Source organism: Monodelphis domestica, chromosome 6 (genome assembly GCF_027887165.1).
Source record: "Monodelphis domestica isolate mMonDom1 chromosome 6, mMonDom1.pri, whole genome shotgun sequence".
In the NCBI taxonomy this organism is placed as follows: Eukaryota; Metazoa; Chordata; class Mammalia; order Didelphimorphia; family Didelphidae; genus Monodelphis; species Monodelphis domestica.
The window spans coordinates 123,683,916-123,702,672 of record NC_077232.1 but is presented as its reverse complement, the minus strand read 5'-3'; the positions used below and the strand labels follow the sequence as shown (position 1 = coordinate 123,702,672).

Here is an 18,757-nt window from a genome sequence, read left to right as displayed (position 1 = left end):
GAGGGAAAAAAACAGCAGAGCAGCATTTATGGTGCAGCTCCAGGCATTGTAGGGGTCCTAAAGTTGGAAGGAATTTCATGAAGTCCAAGTCCCTTCCGGAACCATTCATAACTGATCATTTTTACCTTACCCTTATAGATCTCAATGCACTAAGATTCCATCATATTCACAAAGAGTGTATTTAGATGTGATAACATTCCTAATATTAATATTTCTTTTTTTCTACATTGAATTTTTTCAGTTAAGCTCATTTTCTCTAATTCTCTACTCTGTGGAAGCACTACTTATATTTGGAAAGGACACTCTTGTGTTCCCTTTTTATTCAAATTTTCAAGTGTAACTGATTTACTTTGAATATATTTTTCAACCACTAAAATTAATCAGACAAGGAACACTGCGCATATAACTAATACCAAAATATCTCACTCATAATGATTATTTATGATATCTCCATATTCCATATCGCCATCTTCCTCACTCAAAATAGAGACACCTCTAGAAGAAGCCAGCAAGGAGATGATATATCCTTGGAAAATATCGTGGGGAGTGGCGGAAGGGAGGGAGAAAATATGGGTTGCAAGATGTTAGAAAATGAATATTAAAAATTGTATTGGCATGTAATCCAGAAACATTTTAAAAGAATATTTCACTTCCTCATATTATCTATTCTAATAACTATGTGCAGAAGAGGCGGCAGAAAATATATCATTTAGGAAATGAATTGTCATAAAAGGAGGAGGCTATTCCAGCCATTAAAAGGAGTACTAACACATAGACTGCACAAGTCCTGATAGGAGTTCATAATCTCATGTCATAGTCCCTTCTAGGAGTCTAGTGAAGCTGTTGCACTCCTTCTCAGAAGAATAAATTTAAATTATACCATAAAATGCATAGGATTATAAAGGAAACCAATTATATTAAAAATAATTATCAAAAATATAATTTTTAGAAAAAGAAGAACCATTCCCCAAATGGGAATAACAAATGGTCAGCGGACACAAATAGGTAGTTTTCAGAAGGGATCAAAGCTATCTATATTCATATAAGAAAAGGCTCTAACTCAATACTGATTGTAAAATAAAACAACTCTGAGGTATCACCTCAAATCTATAAAATTGGCTAATATGGTAGAAAGATAAAATCATAAATGCTAAAAGAGACCTGAAAATAGGGATACTAGTGCACTATTGATGGATTGTGAACTGACCAAATCACTCTGGTGAATAATTTGGAAATATACCCAAAAGGTTATAAAACTGAATGCATTTTGACACAGCAATACCACTAATAGGTCTGTATCCTAAAAGATCAAAGAAAAAGGACATATGTGTACAAAGGTATTTAAAGTTACTCTTTTTGTGGTAACAAAGAATTGGAAATTGAGGAGATGCCCATCAATTGAGTAATGGATAAACAAGTTGTGATTGTGCTGGAATGTTATTGTGCTATAAGAAATGAAAAATAGAATGCTTTCAGAAAAACCTCAGAAGACATATATTAATTAATGCAAAGTGAAGTGAGCAGAACCAGGAGATTATTGTACATTGTAACAGAAATATTGTGATGATCAGCTGTGAAAATCTTAGATACTTTAGCCAATAAAACGATCCAAGACAATTCTGAAGGACTCATGATTAAAAATGCTACCCAACTGGAAAGAGATAGAACTGATAAGCTCACAGTGTAAATGGAAAAGGGCTTCTAACACACTGAGTGGAGATTCTCCATGTAATATCTCTAAGAGAATGTGGACAGAAGCTACTTAGGAAATGAGCATAGGTGTATGTTGTGATCTATTCTGTAGCTCTGCATATGACATCACAGATCCATAGAAGAATAAAAGAACACTATTTTTGCTCTATATTCTTTTAGTCCTCAATTCAAAGGAAATATTTATTTGAATGCTTAGTGACTATTAATGGAATCATTTCCCCATTGTAGACTATCATTAGAGTCTTATGTTAAATTTTACCTTATAAAATCATTCTACAATCTCTAATCTCAGAATTAGGAGACTGAAGTAGTGAAATAAATGGAGACAGAAATCTAAATATTAAGGCAGGGAAAGAAAGCCTTACATTTCATTAATTTTGTAATACTTTTTGAGCTTAATGTATATATAGATATGTGTTCTTCCTTGCTTTTCAGGGAAGACAAAATAGTGAAAAGAAAATCTCTTGATTACCTGCATGTATAAATGAAAATCCTTCAATTTAAGTTCCCAAGGATGTTAAAATTTAAGAAGCATAAAGGTCAATAGAACACAGATTAACTGACTGACAACTTGTATTAGATGAGAAATCTATATTGCTGTAGTCACACTTTGTGATTTCCCTTTTACTCAAGATACACCTATAAAATGAGATGGTTAGAATAAATTGCCTCTGTGTTCCATTACATTAAAAAATCAAATTATTTTTACCACCATGAAAGGTGGCTCTTACATTTAGTTGGTGAGAATGTAGTAGTAATTAAACTATAGTTATTTTATTTTTGTTTTTCTCTCCATATGAAAGCTAGCTGTGTTCTGTTCACTGACATCAAACTTTACCCTCAACTCTGGGAAAGGATCTTTCAAATGTGTGCCTTTGGACATTAAGGGAAATCATAAAGTATGGATTGATTTCCTGTCCAACATTGATAATCAGTAGCATCATCTTTATATTTCAAGAACAGACCTTTCTAGCAGTTTGAGTAGCATTAAGAAAATTGGCAAAATAAGAGAAAGATACTTAGCTGAGCATTTACCAACCTTGTGACTTCCTCGAGTGCCTTCCAATGAACTTGAGTTTATGTAACTTGATTGAAGGTCTCTATCAGACACTTTTACCATGATATCTCTGTAATTTCCCCGGTAGCGTGCACTAAATGGGATTGCGATGCTGATTGGAAATGGTATTCTCTTCTCATGGTCTGAGTACTCAACAGATATGACATTGCTGACCAACTCTTCAGAATCATTGACTACCAAAGAACTCATATCATTTATTATCTGGCAGGTCAGGTTTTGTAGAATAGATGATGGTGCTGTAATATAACAGGCTACTTTGGGGCCAGTCTCATTCACTGGACTAACAAGATATCTGTAAGGAGGAAAAATAGTTTATTTTTCCTTTGCATAATTTGGTTAACATATGTATACTTATATATTTGACAAATTATTATGTGATTTTTATCATATTACAATTTACACTTGAAAATTACTGTAGAATATGAGACTTAGAAGGGCCTGAAGACCATCCAGTCCAACCCCTACCTAGAGCATGAATCCCCTGCACAATATTCTTTAGGAGTGGCCATCCAGTCATGGAGAAATCACTGATTCATAATGCCTATTCTAGTTTTGGAAATCCCTAATTGTCTAGAAAAGTCAGTCTGTTCCTCTCTGTCTTCCCTTTGACTCAAAAGTTAATCCCTATTCCAAATGACATCTCAGTCAAACTTACACCCCACTCCTAGTTCTGTGGATGCCACTACCATGGTTCCTTCCATATAGACCTGACACCTCAATTTCCTGGAAAGATCATTGAATTAAAATGAAATGGATTGTAGAGATCATCTAGACTAATTGCTTAATTTTACAAATCAGCAAAGGGAGGCAAGAGAGGAACTCAAGTCTTCCCATCTACAAGTTTAGCACACTATGTCACACTGTATCTGAATCTCATTTCATTTTTTTATCTCTAATGCTTTGCAAATAATGGATACTCATTGTTTGCTGAATTGAAACCTTCAAATATTTAAAGAAAGATTATTTCTTTTCTATTTTTTTCTTCTTAAAGCTAAATAACCCAAGTTCCTCCAACTAATCACACTCTCGAGTCCCATCATCAACATAAAAGTATAACAGTTCAATTTTACAATTGGAAAGAACATTAGAGGTCATCTAGTTTAATTTTTTTTATTTTACAGCATGGGAAAACTGGTATCCAGAAAGGTTCAGTAATTTTTCCAAAGTTCTATAATAAACAAAAGAGTTAAGATTCAAACTTAGGTCAACTAATTCTAAACTCTGTTTTGTGTGTGTATATATATATATATATATATATATATATATATATATATATATATAGAAATATATATATATAATATAACTATATTATATGTGTATAATGTATATAAATATATGTACTTATGTATACATGTATATATTATCAGGAAAAAAATGTGGTGACAGTGAGAACAATGGAAAATGAATTGACATCCTGAGTATTGTACTGCTACCCACAAAGTGTCACAAATACATCGAATATATCTTCTATGAAGTATTTATGGGTACAAATGGACAAAGATAGTTCAGAATGAGAAGAAATTTTATTGCAGTTGCTACATTTCCATGCTTTCTGATGCTGATTGTACTGATGACATTCCACAAGAGAAAAAAAAACATTTTAAATCAAAAAAATCTAAAAGAAGTCAGCCTTGTGTTACTTCAGGAATGATTCTCTCTCATATTTGTAAAATGTTCTCTGGGAAGCCATATCAAGGTTAACTTCTTCCAGGAAACTTATTGCAAGGTCAACAAATTAAAAGAGGCGTACAGCATGGCATAAAGCCCAATAGCCCTAACTCCGCCCTCTAAAATATAGTTCCCAGTAACTGAACTGGTCCATAACAAGCCTTTTCAACTTAGGCGTGTGACTTTCTTAGGAGCTATTGAAGAGAATAGGTTCTTTAAAGTGATGTATCCATGGAGGCACCCTAAAGTTTCTTTGTTTGCTAAACATTTTAGATTATGAAGACATGGCTTTTTAGCCTAAGGTAGCTGATGAGCCATAATCTAAAATTTGCAAGCCCAAATGGATTATACTGGAAGATTATGTCACTAGGAAACCACTAAATGGGGAACACCTAAGGAGTTATCGGGTGTGGTGTTGGTTTGAGTTCCTAAGGCCTGTCTTTGAACTATTTTGAAATATGAAATATAATAATATGACTTTTAAAAAGCACTCTTGGCTTCATAATAGGAGAGGTATTGTTTCATAATACATGTTCAAATTTCAATTTTATCAAAAGCATTCTGTTTTCTTTCATCTTTAACCAAATCCTCCCTCCCTTAATAATAGTGCCTTCTGTCTGAAATTATGTCCAGTTTACCCATCTTATATATAACTGCTCTCATATTGTCTCCCTTATTATATCGAGAGCTCATTTAGGAATGTTTTTGCTTTTTTTTTTAATTTGTATCCACAGTGCCTAGCACCATTCTTTGTACACAGTAATTAACAAATGCTTCTGACTTGACTGACAAATGCTTATTAAATCCCATCAGAGTGAGTCTAGTCAATGGGTAATATATACACAGGATGAGTGAATCCAAAACAGTCCTTTTTATTTGTTGATTCACTTCTGAAACTGGAATGTTTCAATTTCCAATTTTCAGACCCCAGAAAATGTAATTTTTCTTCTCCTCTTTGTGATGCTGCCTACTTCTTCCATGTTAGATATGGCATCTTTTGACATTTTTTAAGTTAGTGGAATTTATATGAGGTTTTCAGAACATCCTTTTCAAATTGTATATGGTACCACTATATTTTAGCTGAAAGAGGAGTCTAGAACCAGGCTACCTTGCCCTTTGGAGAATATCTTGAAACTGTGCTGCCTATATTCCCAGCCTACACTATCCTAACTCCTCTGTGTTGTCTCCTCTATTATAATGCAAATTCCTTGGGGTCAGGGACTGTCTCACTTTTTTTTTTTTATCACTAGTACTTGGAAGAAATGACTTTGAGTAGCCAGAAAGCCTTCCATAGAGATTCAAAGTCCTGTCTCTGACTTACATTGGCTGTGTGACTCTAGGTTAGTCACTTAACCTCAATACTCCTAATGAAAATATCTAAGACCATGAGCAGAAAAAGTGCTTATCCACACTGGAATAGAGAGTTCTCTTACTGGAAGTTCTAGTCCAGTCCAATTCTGTTCAAAGCATGTAATATAGAACTTGGAACATAGTAAGCAATTAATAAATGGCTGTTCATAGCATAACATTAATGTTGTTTTGATACTTCTGGACTTTAGTGAATATGTATTTTGTCCTTAAGTGGCATTCATTGCCCATCCATGTCTTCTGATGCTCTGTGCTTTTTGTCCAAGTTCTACCATAGACCCTCCACGAATGATTTACAAATTAGAGACATATTAAAACAACTGTGAAACTTTATTTGCCTAAATTGAGAAGGGAGGGAATATTATGAATTCATCAATCTTCAATATCTCTCTCTACCCAAAGACCTCCAGATCCCTTTCCTGTCTTATAACTTTAAATTCCTCTCCCTCATCTCCCAAACTCCTAAACTCTTTCATGGCATAGATCCCTAACTTCTTCCCTTCATATAAACCTCAAATCTCCTTCACCTCCCCAAACTATATATATTCACCTTGATCCCATACTCAATTTTTTTCCCTACCCAGGAGTCAAATGCTTTTCTAGCTCAAAAAAATGAATTCCCTCTCCTTTTAAAATTCTCAAAGCCTCTTCATTTCACATTTCCTCTCAGAGAAAATCAAAAACAAAAACAATTTTGAAAAATCATCACTCCATTCTGATTACCCATATAATTTTGGCACAGCTTGCTGTACCTTATGCATGTTTATTTACATAGGTAACACACTCTGAGAGTTCCAGAACTCTCCATTGAACATCTCAGAATCCTTAAAACTCCTGCCTAAGGTACACTGGGAAATTCTCTCTTTGCCTTGGACTGACATTGATGCAATGCAAAAATAGTACCTGCACACGCAGGAAGCAATACAAATATAATAAGTGTGTGGAGGAAGTCAATGTGAGATTACTCTAGATGTCCACTGGCTAACCCATTACATAAGCTCTGCTCTTGTTATTACATTTGATTGAGCATGTACTCCAGGAAGCTTGCCAGAACACCCCAAACCACAAAATATGTAGCTGACCCTAATAACCACAACAGCTGCATCCAGTCCGTTAGGCTTGACTCACAGATACATAATGTAAAAGTATGAAAGTCTTCTGCAGCAAACCCCAGTGTCTTCCTGTCTCTTCATAATACCTCTCCTATCTGCCCCAATCTCTTCACCCCTACAGTTGCCACTCTTTTTTATTTTTATTTACAATATTTTCCCATGGTTATAAGATTCAAAATTCTCCCTCTCCTCCTCTATCCTCCCCCCCCAAGTCAACAAGCAGTTCCACTGAGTTATACATGTATCATTGTTCAAAACTTATTTCTATGTTATTCATATTTACAGTAGAGAGATCTTTTAACATCAAAACCCCAATCACATCCCTATTGTACTATGTAATCGAGCTATGTTTTTCTTCTGTGTTTCTGCTCCCACAGTTCTTTCTCTGGATGTGGATAGTGTTCTTTCTCATAAATACCTCAAAATTGTCCTTTGTCATTGCATTACTGCTGGTAGAGAAGTCCATTACATTCGATTGTACCACAGTATATCAGTCTCTGCGTACAATGTTCTCCTGGTTCTGCTCCTTTCACTTTGCATCAATTCCTGGAGGTCGTTCCAGTCTCCATGGAACTCCTCCAGTTCATTATTCCTTTGAGCCCAATAGTATTCCATCACCAACATATGCCACAATTTGTTCAGCCATTCCCCAATCGAAATGCATCTCCTCGTTTTCCAATTTTTTGCCAACACAAAGAGCACAGCTATGAATATTTTTTGTACAAGTCTTTTTCCCTATTATCTCTTTGGAGTACAAACCCAGCAGTGATATGGCTGGGTCAAAGGGTAGGCATTTTTTTAAAGCCCTTTGCACCTACTTCCAAATTGCCCTCCAGAATGGTTAGACACAACTCCACCAGCAGTGTATTAGATTCCCAATTTTGCCATATCCTCTCCAACATTTATCACTTTCCTTTGAACAGCTGCCACTCTTGTACAAACCCTCATCATTTCTCTCCTATACTATTGCAATAGCCTCATAATGGGTCTCCCTGCTTCAGGCTCTCCCAGGACAATATAATCCTCACTCAGTGGAGAGAGTGAATTTCTTGCAGTATGTCTGTATCACGCCTCTTTTCAGTAAGCCCCGGTGGTCTCCCAGTGCCTCTAGAAACATTTATCCATTCTTCTGGCTAAATTATTCAAAGTTCTTCACAATTTTGTCCCAACCTGACCTTTCTTGGCTTATTGAACTTTACTTCAATTTCATAAATGCTAGGATCGATCCAACCACATTCATATTATTTTTCTCCATACCTAATACTCCATCTCCCATCTTCATTCTTGTCTCCCATTTCTGGAATGCACTCCCTCCTCTCCACTCTTGAAATCCTTGGTTTCCTTCAAGTCAGAAATAAAGTTTCACTTTCCACAAGAAGCTTTTCTTAAGCCCTCTAGTTACAAATGTTTTTCTTCCCTGGTGCACATAATATTTACCTAAACATGTGCACATGTAATTACATTTAACATGTAATTATAATATGTAATTATATATAAACACCCAAATATATAATGTATACATATATATAAAGATTATCTCCAGGCTAGACTGAGAAAGACACTCATTGCTTTTCATTGTTTCTCCTGGACTCAAGACAGAGACAGGGAGCCATAATCAAAACCTAATAAATACTCGTTGATTGATTGATTCAGTTAAGTTAACAAGACCCTACCTCATGCAAACAACTCTTTGGGGTCAAAGTTTCCTTACATCTTTGCAGAACTATGAGAAACATGATGGGAAGTTGCATACCAACCATCCACTGAAGACATGAATACCTCCATGCCACAAATATATTTCCTTTAATTTTGTGTCCTAGCTTAAACAGACCTTAGAATTAGAAAGGAAAAAGCCCTACTATATGTATATCTAATTTTGTTCAATGTTAAAAAAAAATCAAGTACATGGGGAAATTGTCCACAAATGCAGGGGATTTTTCAGGTCTTGTTTCTTTCACTTTCTTGTATGCCCTAATGACACTGAAAAGATCTGATTTTTTGTAAATCCTACATGCTGTTCACAAATCCCCAAAGCTTCAAGTCCATTCAAATACTTGGATTAATAAAAAAATAAAAAATAAAAAAGCATGGCAAATACCACTACTAGATCTGTATTCCAAAGAGATTTTTAAAAATGGAAAAGGACCTGTTTGTACAAAAATATTTATAACTGCGCTTTTTATGGTGGCAAAGAATTGGAAATTAAAGTAATGCCCTCCAATTGAGGAATGGTTGAACAAATTGAAGTATATAATGGCAGTGAAATACTATTGAGCTATAAGGAATGATGAACAGGGAGATTTCAGAAAGAACTGGAAAGACCTATGTGTACTGATGCAGAGTGAAATAAGCAGAACCAGGAGGACTTTATACACAGTAACTGAAATATTGTGGGATGATCAAATGTGATTGACTGCTAACAAAAAATGATCCAGGACAATGCTGAGGGTCTTATGGAAAAGAATGCTATCTACCATTAGAGAAAGAACTGTTGAAGTAGAAATGCAGATGGAAACATGATATATCACTTTTGAGGGGGAGGGGACATATGACTTGGGGTTTTGGTTTTAAAATACTATTCTCTTACAAAAATTAATAATATGAAATTGTGTTTTGTGATTACATATATATAACCTAGTAGGAATTGTTTGTCAACTCTGGAAAAGAGGAGGGAAACAACATGAATCATGTAACTCTGGAAAACATGCAGAAACTTGTTATTGAAATAAACTTAAGATAAAATTAAATAAATCAATAAAACATGGGTAAAATCAGAAACATTAAACACATATATAATAGCATACAATATCCCCAGTCACTTCTCAGCTATAACTCTTCTTCAGATAAGAGTTGGTTTTTGCTTTCTTAAATCTTAAAAAATTTAAGAGAAGTTCAGTGCCTTATAACAAACCTCATATCTCTTGGTAAAGCAGAAGCACTAAAAGCTCAGCAGATTGTTCACACCCACACTTGGAAGTACAGAAAAAGCTATTGGCAATACTCTTGGTGGTAGCTACATGAGTGCACCAAAGGGGTCCCCAATTCTGTGGTCCTGTTGTTACATACACTATTAAGACTGTGTAGCTATTTATATCTGTACTCCCCAACTCCAAAAAAGGGCATTTCTCAAATATTCCTAAACTATGACTAGCAGGACACAAATTTAGCACATTATGTAAGATTGGATTGGTGTCACAAAATAAATGACAGTGGTCCAGGTGTGGCTATTTAATCCTAGAAATCATTTTTTCCTGTCTTCTTTCTTAATATTCACATGCCATTCTTGTATACTTTTAAAAATATTTTTATTGATGCCTTTTGCTTTTATAAAAACTAGGAAGTAATTGGGGAATACTGGATCAATTGATCTACCTATAGCCCAACTGATGAAATTACAGAATATACAAAGGAATTAATTGGGGTTGGGGGAATGCAAAGGAAGGAAGCCTAGTAGTATGAGATTTTAAATTACATTATAAAGAAGTAATTATCAAAACTATTTGGTATTGTCTAAGAAATAGAAAGGAAGACCAAAGGAACAAAACAGACATACAACAAACAACAGTAAAAAAATATAGATAAGAATAAAAAAAGTATATTGTAATCTGGTATTTGATAAAACCATAAATCCAGGATTTGGGATAACAAATCACTGTTTGGAAAACAATTGCTGGAGTAAGTGCAAACTAGTTCGGCAGAAACTAAGTATAGACTAATATCTTACACCATTCATTAACATAAGATCAAAATTGATATATGATCGAGATATAAAAGGAGATACTATAAATAAATGAAAACCATGAACATACCAGATGTATGAATAGGAAAGGAATTTGTGAATCAACAAGCAATAGAAAGCATTGTGAAATGTAAAATAGATAGTTTTAAATATATTAAATTGAAAAAGTTTTGTACAAATAAAATAAACCCTGCTAATATAAGAAGGAAAGTGGAAAATGGGGGGTGGGGGGCAGGAATGAATAGAAAGTTCCTCAGATAGAAGTTTCATATCTAAAATATATAGTCAATTTTGTCAAATTTATAAAAATAAGAGCCATTCCCCTCTTAATAAGTGAGCAAAAGATGAACAGATAATTTTCAGATGAAAAATGAAAATCATATATAAGTATATGAAAAAGTGCTCCAGATTACTACTAATTAAAGAAATGCAAACAAAAACAATTATGAGATATCACTTATACCCACCATATTGGCTAAAATGACAAAGGGGAAAAATGACAAATGTTGAAGGGAATATGGAAAAAAGAGGGGCATTAATGCACTGTTGATGGATCTGTGAACTGATGCAACCACTTTGGAAATCAATTTGTAATTACATCCAGAGATTTATAAAATTCTGTAAACACCCACTGAAACCCCCCAAGTGACTTTCATTATTAACATCCCTTTATAATTGGAATTGCTATGATTATTATTCTTACTTAGCCCCAGGAAAAATAGATGAAAGCAACATGCTTGCAGGGTTAAAACAGATGTCCCACTCTATCCCCCCAGGATATTACCAGGAGAGCCCACTTACAAAATTCAACCTAAGGATTCTTATATATCCACTTAGACAGGACCCTCTTTTGTAGACATAAAAACTTCTGCAAATCTGTGCTCTGAATTCCCTAACCTATATCTGGGTCATGTTGATTCTATCCATTGATCCTGCCCTAAGCAACAATGTTTCATTGACTATCTCCCTAGGCTTCCTGTCTGTTGTTAGGTTCCATAGAAACATGTATGTTGAGAATAAAACTGTGTGCCAAGTAGATGTGTGATCATGAGGATATAAAATAAAGCCAGGCCTCAGCCAAAGTAGAGCAGCTTATCCTGTGAAACCTGTGCTGTGGGTTGAATGCAAAAGCTGTGTCCCATCCATCATTTTTCCCATACCATCCCACCTCCAAGACCCCATCACCTGTGGGAGGCTGGCCCACCCCACAGAAACTAGCACCGGAACAGGGACTGTCAGGTCTTTTCCCCAAGTTGATTAGGGAAAGAGGAAAAGGACCAATTTGTTCCAAAAATTTTATAGCAGTTTTCTTTGTGGTGGCAAAGAATTGGAAATTAAGGGGATTTCCATCAATTATGGAATAGCTAAACAAACTGTGGTATATGATTGTGATGAAATATGACTGCACCATAAAAAATGACAAACCAACTGATTTTCTAAAAATCTTGAAAGAATTATATGAGATAATGAAAGGTGAAATGAATAAAACCAAGAAAATATTATATATATTCACAGAACTAATACTAGAAGAATAAACTGAGAATGTTACCTCTAGAAAGTGAACAGAAAGACAAAATATAAAAGACTTAATTTATATGAGCATGTTGGCCTCCATGATGATATCCTCTGTGATGTAGGGAAGATGAGGAGGGGTTGGGACACTGGTTGACAGGATCTTATATGTTGATATATGTGTAATTAGAATCTGTTACCCTAAAAAAAACCTACAATTCCCAGCACCTCACTCTCTTCCTGTCATTATGTGCTGACATAGACAGGATATAAATTCTCTGGAGTTCCACCTCTCACTTTCTTCTCTTCCTGTGGTGGCAGCTGTGGATGTGAGGTTTTTGAACAGGTAGAAAAGCTTAGTCACATGATTCTATTTTGTTAGATAATAAACTTTGTAAAATATAATACTTGAAGTATTAGACATTAATTTAAATCCTACATTTATGACAAACACAGAAGTGAGGTTTAGAACTCTTAATTCTCTCTAAGTAGATTAGTTTGAAAAGAAACCACATTTCTCCTGCTGTTGTTGTTGATCCTTCTCTTGCTACTAACTGCCTGGGTGGTCCCAGCTGAGCTCCTGCTGCTGATTGTTTTGTCTTTTAGAACACACAAGCTGGGAGTCCTTGGAGCTGTTCTCCAGGAAACTGGATAAGTATAAATCCCTCTTTCTCTTACATTGCCAACACCTGAGTGCTTGTTCCCTGCTTGCCTTAGAACCCCAAGTGTGTTTTCCTTAGGCAATAATTAGCCTCCTAAAGGGCTTTTACCTGAGGAACTCCCTGTTCACATAGCAGGGGAAGCAAGTGACTCCCTGGCATTTTTTCCTATGGGGGAGGGGAAGGAAGAAGGTTACTCTTCCAAAACTACAAAGAGGAAGTAGAATTGCAAGCATGGCCCACTCTATGAAAGAACAGTGCATTACCTGTCTCAAACAGCTCCCAGTTTTAGGGTATCTTCTCTTACCTTGTGATTAACTTGAATAAAACTGTGATTCAGGGGCCATTCTGGCCTATCCACTCTCTACAACACATCCAATATGGGATTCCTCCACACTATGCTCAGTGTAGAATTCTCCCTCACTCTGGGAGATCCCAGAGGTGTGACCAAAGGAATCTAGATGCATGATGATACTGGGGAGGGGAAGGAACTTTAAAGAGCCTGGAGGTGAAATTTTTAAGCCTTTTTAGATTCCATTGTTTTATGGAAGTCTCTGTATCGGAATTGGCAAAAAGGACTCAAATTCAGTGCCTATATCCTGTCACATATATTGTATTTACTGATTGCTTGTTTTAATATTTTATTTTCTTAATTTCTGTTACACTATGTCACTTTAAGTTACTGTGTTTTGACAATTAGCTATATATACTGTTACATTGTCTTTATTTGTACCTCCACATATGATTAGACTGGAGAAAACACCTTTGTAAAAGTACCTTACCTTTGAGTTTTTTATAAAAAGAGGTAAGGGTCCATTTAGTAGCTGAAGTGAAGAGCTATAGCACTATTATAATCCCCACCTCCACATTTATAAAAATGTAGTGGATGAGACATATAAAGACATGCCATATATGGCTGTTACAGTCTCATCCAGGAAATGGGAAGGTTTTCCTAGGGGACGTGGCATCTCTAGATGTCTCTTGAGAAGGTAGCAAAACTTTAAAAATAATACACTCAATGAATTGATTATGTATACAAACTAATTATATACTCTGCTTGCTGTGCTTACAAAGTATCTACTTTATATACGTGAAGTGAAGTGAAGCTTATAAGTGAACTGCTCTTCAAGGCCAGGTGCAAGTAAGCTAAGGTGACTCTTATACAAAAATAAACTATTTATTGAGAACATAAGGATATAAAAGGATTTCTAACTCTAAGGGATTCTAACTCTACCCAAATAAAATCCCCTGGTTCCTCAAGGAACCACTTCTCCTATTTTCCACAGGCTGATCTTTCCTGATCTGACTAACCCAAGGATAAATCATTTCATAAATACACTAACAAAAACAGATTTCCTATGAATACAAACTATATTTTATAAATCTTCTCCTTAGAGATGAGCCTAAATCTTGAGTGTGTCCCTTGGTAAATTGACTCTTTTATAATTCATGCATTTTATAGTTATTTTGAATGGGATTATTTTTCTATTGCTTTATCTCCATTTCATCTTTTGTTTGACTAATACAATGATGAATTCTGATGATTCTGGAAATACCTGACTACTTTACTAAAGCTATTAATCATCTTTGTTGATTCTCCTGAGTTATGAAGGTGAGTCACAATATCATCTTCCAATAGAGAACCATTTTTTCTCTTTGTCTATATTTATGCCTTTAATTTTCTTACTTGCCATCACTGACATTTCCAGAATTGCTTTCAAATAATGATAGGGAAAGAGGCATCTTTCATTTATGTCTGCATTTATTAGAAAATGTTCTAGTGACTTTTTCATTGTAGATATTGTTATATTTGATATTAGTACTTTGTCATGCTAAAAATAATTCTTTCATAACCATGTTTTTTTTTAAAGTAGGTACAAGCAGGTAACTTTTCTGTAATCAAAACCTAACCAAATAATCTTCTTCATATAACTTCACCAAAAGGATCAGATTGTTTCAATTAAGAAGAGAGTTCAAACAACTAGAGATTCTAGAAAAAGCATCCACAAGCAGTGGGAGTGGTGGTCCTTGAGTTGAGCCTTGAAAAAAAGCTAAGGATTTCAAGAGGTGAAGATTAGGTGGTCATGTATTCCAGGTACATGCAAAGACAAAAACAAAGATGTCTTTTGAGAGGAGAATTATGCAGTTTGACTATTTTAACATTCAATACTCATTCCAGCAGATAATCAATATAAATCAACCTTAATTTCTTTTACATCCTACTGCAGGAGGAAAGAAACCTCCCTTCACTAAACTCCTATAGGATTAAACAAGGTCTCCACATTAAAATCAAGGTATATTTCATTCTTTAGGATTTTTCCTGCTTGATTCCTAGTCTAGGCCATAGAACAGAATTCTATCTATTAAAAGAGAAGAACTAATTTCTGGAAAGAAAATAATGGGAACCTTGGAAGTCACCACTTCATCTTAGAGTCTGCGATAGAGGAGAAGAAGTATGGTCAAAATTTATCATCTAGCCAATATTTTGAGAAAGATGATTTCCAAGGAATCAGAGGAAAGATAGATGGGATTCGATGGATTACAAAATTCTTCAGGTGATATCAGTCCCAAAGAGATGGAAAATATTCAAATGAAGTTCTGAAGATTCAAAGGGAAAAAAAATCCTTTGAAAAACTATGGGATATATATGAAGAGGCCAATATAGATACATGGGAAATTCATCAACAAACATAATTCTAAAAGAAGTGTATAAAACAGAAGCAAGACCAGGCAGTATAAGAGTGTCAACATCCTATAAAAATGTTTGTAAGACTAAAGTTCAGAATTAAGTGAGGTTAGGAAAGGAAGTTAGGGACCACAAAAATGGCATAATTTGTTTTTGTTCTTTTCTTTTTCTTTGCTCTATTGAGAGAAAAAGGATGATCAACAAGATAGAACTTATTTGCTACCATGAAAACTGACACCATAGAGAAGGCCTTCCTTTTTGTTTGTTTTCCCTGCCAAGGGGAATAACCTTTACATTTGAAATGACAAAAAGAAAATGAATAGTAAGGAGTTTTTGTTCAAAGAAATAGTGAGAGATTAACTAGCTGCCCTTAAATGATTTAAGTTGCCTGCCCCCATGAACTACATGGATGAATCCTAAGAAAGCATGCCTACATGATTACTGAGCCATTGTCCATATCTGAAAAATCATGAAAAACAGAAAGGGCATTGTAAGATTGAAGGGCAAATGTCACAATCTTCACAAAATGGAAGAGAACAGAATCTGTGAAGTAAAACACAAGCCATGAGCTTTACTTTGATTTCTGGGAAACTTATAAAACAAATAATTGAAGAGATAATTGCCAAATACAGTACCTAGAAAGGGAATCAGTGATTAAAAATAATCAGGATGACTTCTTCAAGAATGGGTCATGCCAGTAAATTCATTTCAATTTTCAACAAGATTGCTAAATTAGTAGAGGATAGGAATGTTATATAGTTTATCTAGATTTTAGCAAATCGTTTGATAAAGTATAGCAAACTGTTCTTGTGGAGAAGATAGAATGGAAAATATTAGAGGATAATGCAAAAACAGATGGATTTAGACCTAATTGGATAGCCAGATTCAAAGAGAAGTTGTTAATGGTTCAACGTGGCAGGAGATCTCCAGTTGAAAGCCTCAAATATCCGTGCTTCTCCCTGTCTTGTTTAACATTTTTATCAATGACTTGGATAAGACATAACATGCTTATCAGATTTACAGGTGACAAAAAGGGGGGCATGATACCTACCATAATAGATAACAATAAACAAAAAAAAATTTGCCAGGTTAAATCAAGAGTAAGTAAACTATGACAGAAGGCCAAATTTGGCCAGCTGCTTATTTTTATCCAATCCAGAGCTGAATGCTTTTAAAAATATTTAAAAATAAATATTTGTTGTAATTTTAAATATAAAGGTCATTCTTAGTTCATAGGCCTATGTAAAAATAAACAAAGCAGATTTGACCCTTGAGCTGTAAATCCTTGGATTAAATGATTAGTGTGGTCCCTTCTAATTCTCAAATTCTATGATTCTGAGTTAGGGCAATTAAAATAAATATGCTCCATATAATATAATTAAAAAGTAAACTATATTTTTATCTTATAGGAGTTCAAGTTTAACATGATTAATATATATTATTTTCCTTAGAAATTTAAAAACCATCCCCTTTCTCTTTGAAAGAAAAATTTCTAATGATAATTTGAAAATGAGGATAAAAGTCAAAGATCCCAAATTTAGACAAAATTATATTCCTCCTTTTTCATTTCCCTACTCTTTCCTTTTTTCTTTTTAAACTCATGACCGAAATATGTTAACTTGGACACTAGCAGAACTAGACCAAGATAGATTGGTTTTCCAGCCTGATATGAAAAAATTTCTTTGTGTGAATTGTGTTGTATGAGTTATGATATTTCTCATAAAATTGGTTTTTTTTCTTGGTTTAAATTCCAGAATTCCTGGTTTCCATTTCTTGGGTTTTCCTGAAGATGGATAAGATGATGTAGGAACCAGATTGCTCTGGTCAATAGAATAAGACCATGGACTGTTCTAATACTGAACTAGAGGGATCCAGCTCTGTGATCAATATATTTACCTCTCTACAAAAGACAAAATAAAGGTTTGTTTTATTTGAAAACCTGTATAATCCCCAATTCTAAATGTCACTGAGGAAAGAAAACTAGAGACTAAATTGTGATCCTATTAGATTCTAGATTAGGCAAAGACTACTCTATCATGAAGTCACAGGCAAAATGTGGAGCTATAGGAGATGAAGTGGTTGTTTCTGCTGCTAAGCTGGGGTTCTCGGTGGTTTCCTGGGGTGCTCTGGTAGAATGATTTATCTTCATGAAATCATTTTGTTTCCCTTTCACTTAAATACAAAGCATTTTTTTTCACTTTCCTTCCTTCCCCACCCCACCCCTAAACTCTAAATTTGCCTCTGCCACTCACAGAAATACATTTTACCTCCATGGCATCAGGACCCCTCCTTACACTTTGTTATTCTGTAGTACTATTTCCAGGACCCAAGTAAATAAAGATGAGCTCCCCTGCTCCATACAGTTCCAAATAAGGGCAATCTCTGGAAACTTCTGCTGTCTTTTAAGCACTCTGGTTAACATTCTCAGCCCCTCCTCATACCTCATCCTCACCTCACACAAGATGACAATGGCTGTTTGGCCAGAGATCAAGTGGTTACAGCCTAAATACCTTCCTCTCAGTCATCTTTCTGCCTGACTGTATTTCTATGTCTGGAAGGGGAGAGAAGAGCACCTTTAAGAGAATGAACCCAGGAGAGGATATTGAGGTTTCTTGTTTCCTTGCCCAATCACGTCAGAAAACACTGCTTTCATTACTATCAATTACTTGGGGCTCCCCCTGTCCACTTCTCACTAGCCTGCCTCCATCTGCTACTTTGTATAAGGGGTAAATCATTTGACCTTAATTGAATCCTCACTTTATCCTTGGCTTAACACCAACTTTTTAATCTATGTTAATAGTCCCCTAAATTCATCCCAATCATTGCTACCCCCAGTTCCACAATTTTATAGTCGTGTTCAGAAAAAAACCTTTGTTTTGGGTTGCTGGTTCTAAGAAGAAAGGTAAAGGGTTTTGTTTGTTTGTTGTTTTAAAGAAAGAAATAGAAAAGGTCTTTGTGGCTAACATACATGGAACTATATTGTTTAAGAAAAGATGGAGCTAGGGGGCAGCTGGGTGGCTCATTGGATTGAGAGCCAGGCCCAGAGATAGGAGATCCTGGGTTCAAATTTGACCTCAGATACTTCCTAGTTGTGTGATCCTGTGCAAGTCACTTAACCCCCATTGCCTAGCCCTTATGTTACATTTATTGGGAAAGATGGGGAATTGGAAAAATGGGGGATATAGTTTACTTTCCACATTTACCACTCTTCTGCCTTAGAAC

At 35.0% G+C, this 18,757-nt stretch overlaps 1 protein-coding gene and 1 long non-coding RNA gene across 6 annotated transcripts in view; one reads left to right on the top strand and one right to left on the bottom strand.

The window, feature by feature from the left end:
- The window catches only part of DTHD1 (death domain containing 1), a 116,407-nt gene that overhangs the window by 35,279 nt on the left and 62,371 nt on the right, over window positions 1-18,757 (bottom strand). For 3 of the 5 annotated variants that reach the window (XM_003341422.4, XM_056802518.1, XM_056802516.1), the window contains exon 4: window positions 2,753-3,083. In XM_003341422.4, the coding sequence (XP_003341470.2) occupies window positions 2,753-3,083 (331 nt within the window). Of the gene's footprint in view, window positions 1-2,752; window positions 3,084-8,196; window positions 8,281-18,757 lie in introns of all 5 variants that reach the window. The other 2 variants (XM_056802515.1, XM_056802517.1) reach the window with 1 other exon arrangement.
- LOC103098351 (uncharacterized) overlaps window positions 12,573-18,757 on the top strand; it is a 32,699-nt gene continuing 26,514 nt past the window's right edge. The window contains exon 1 of the long non-coding RNA XR_001623015.2: window positions 12,573-17,455. This is a non-coding gene — a long non-coding RNA (uncharacterized LOC103098351). The remainder of the gene's footprint in view (window positions 17,456-18,757) is intronic.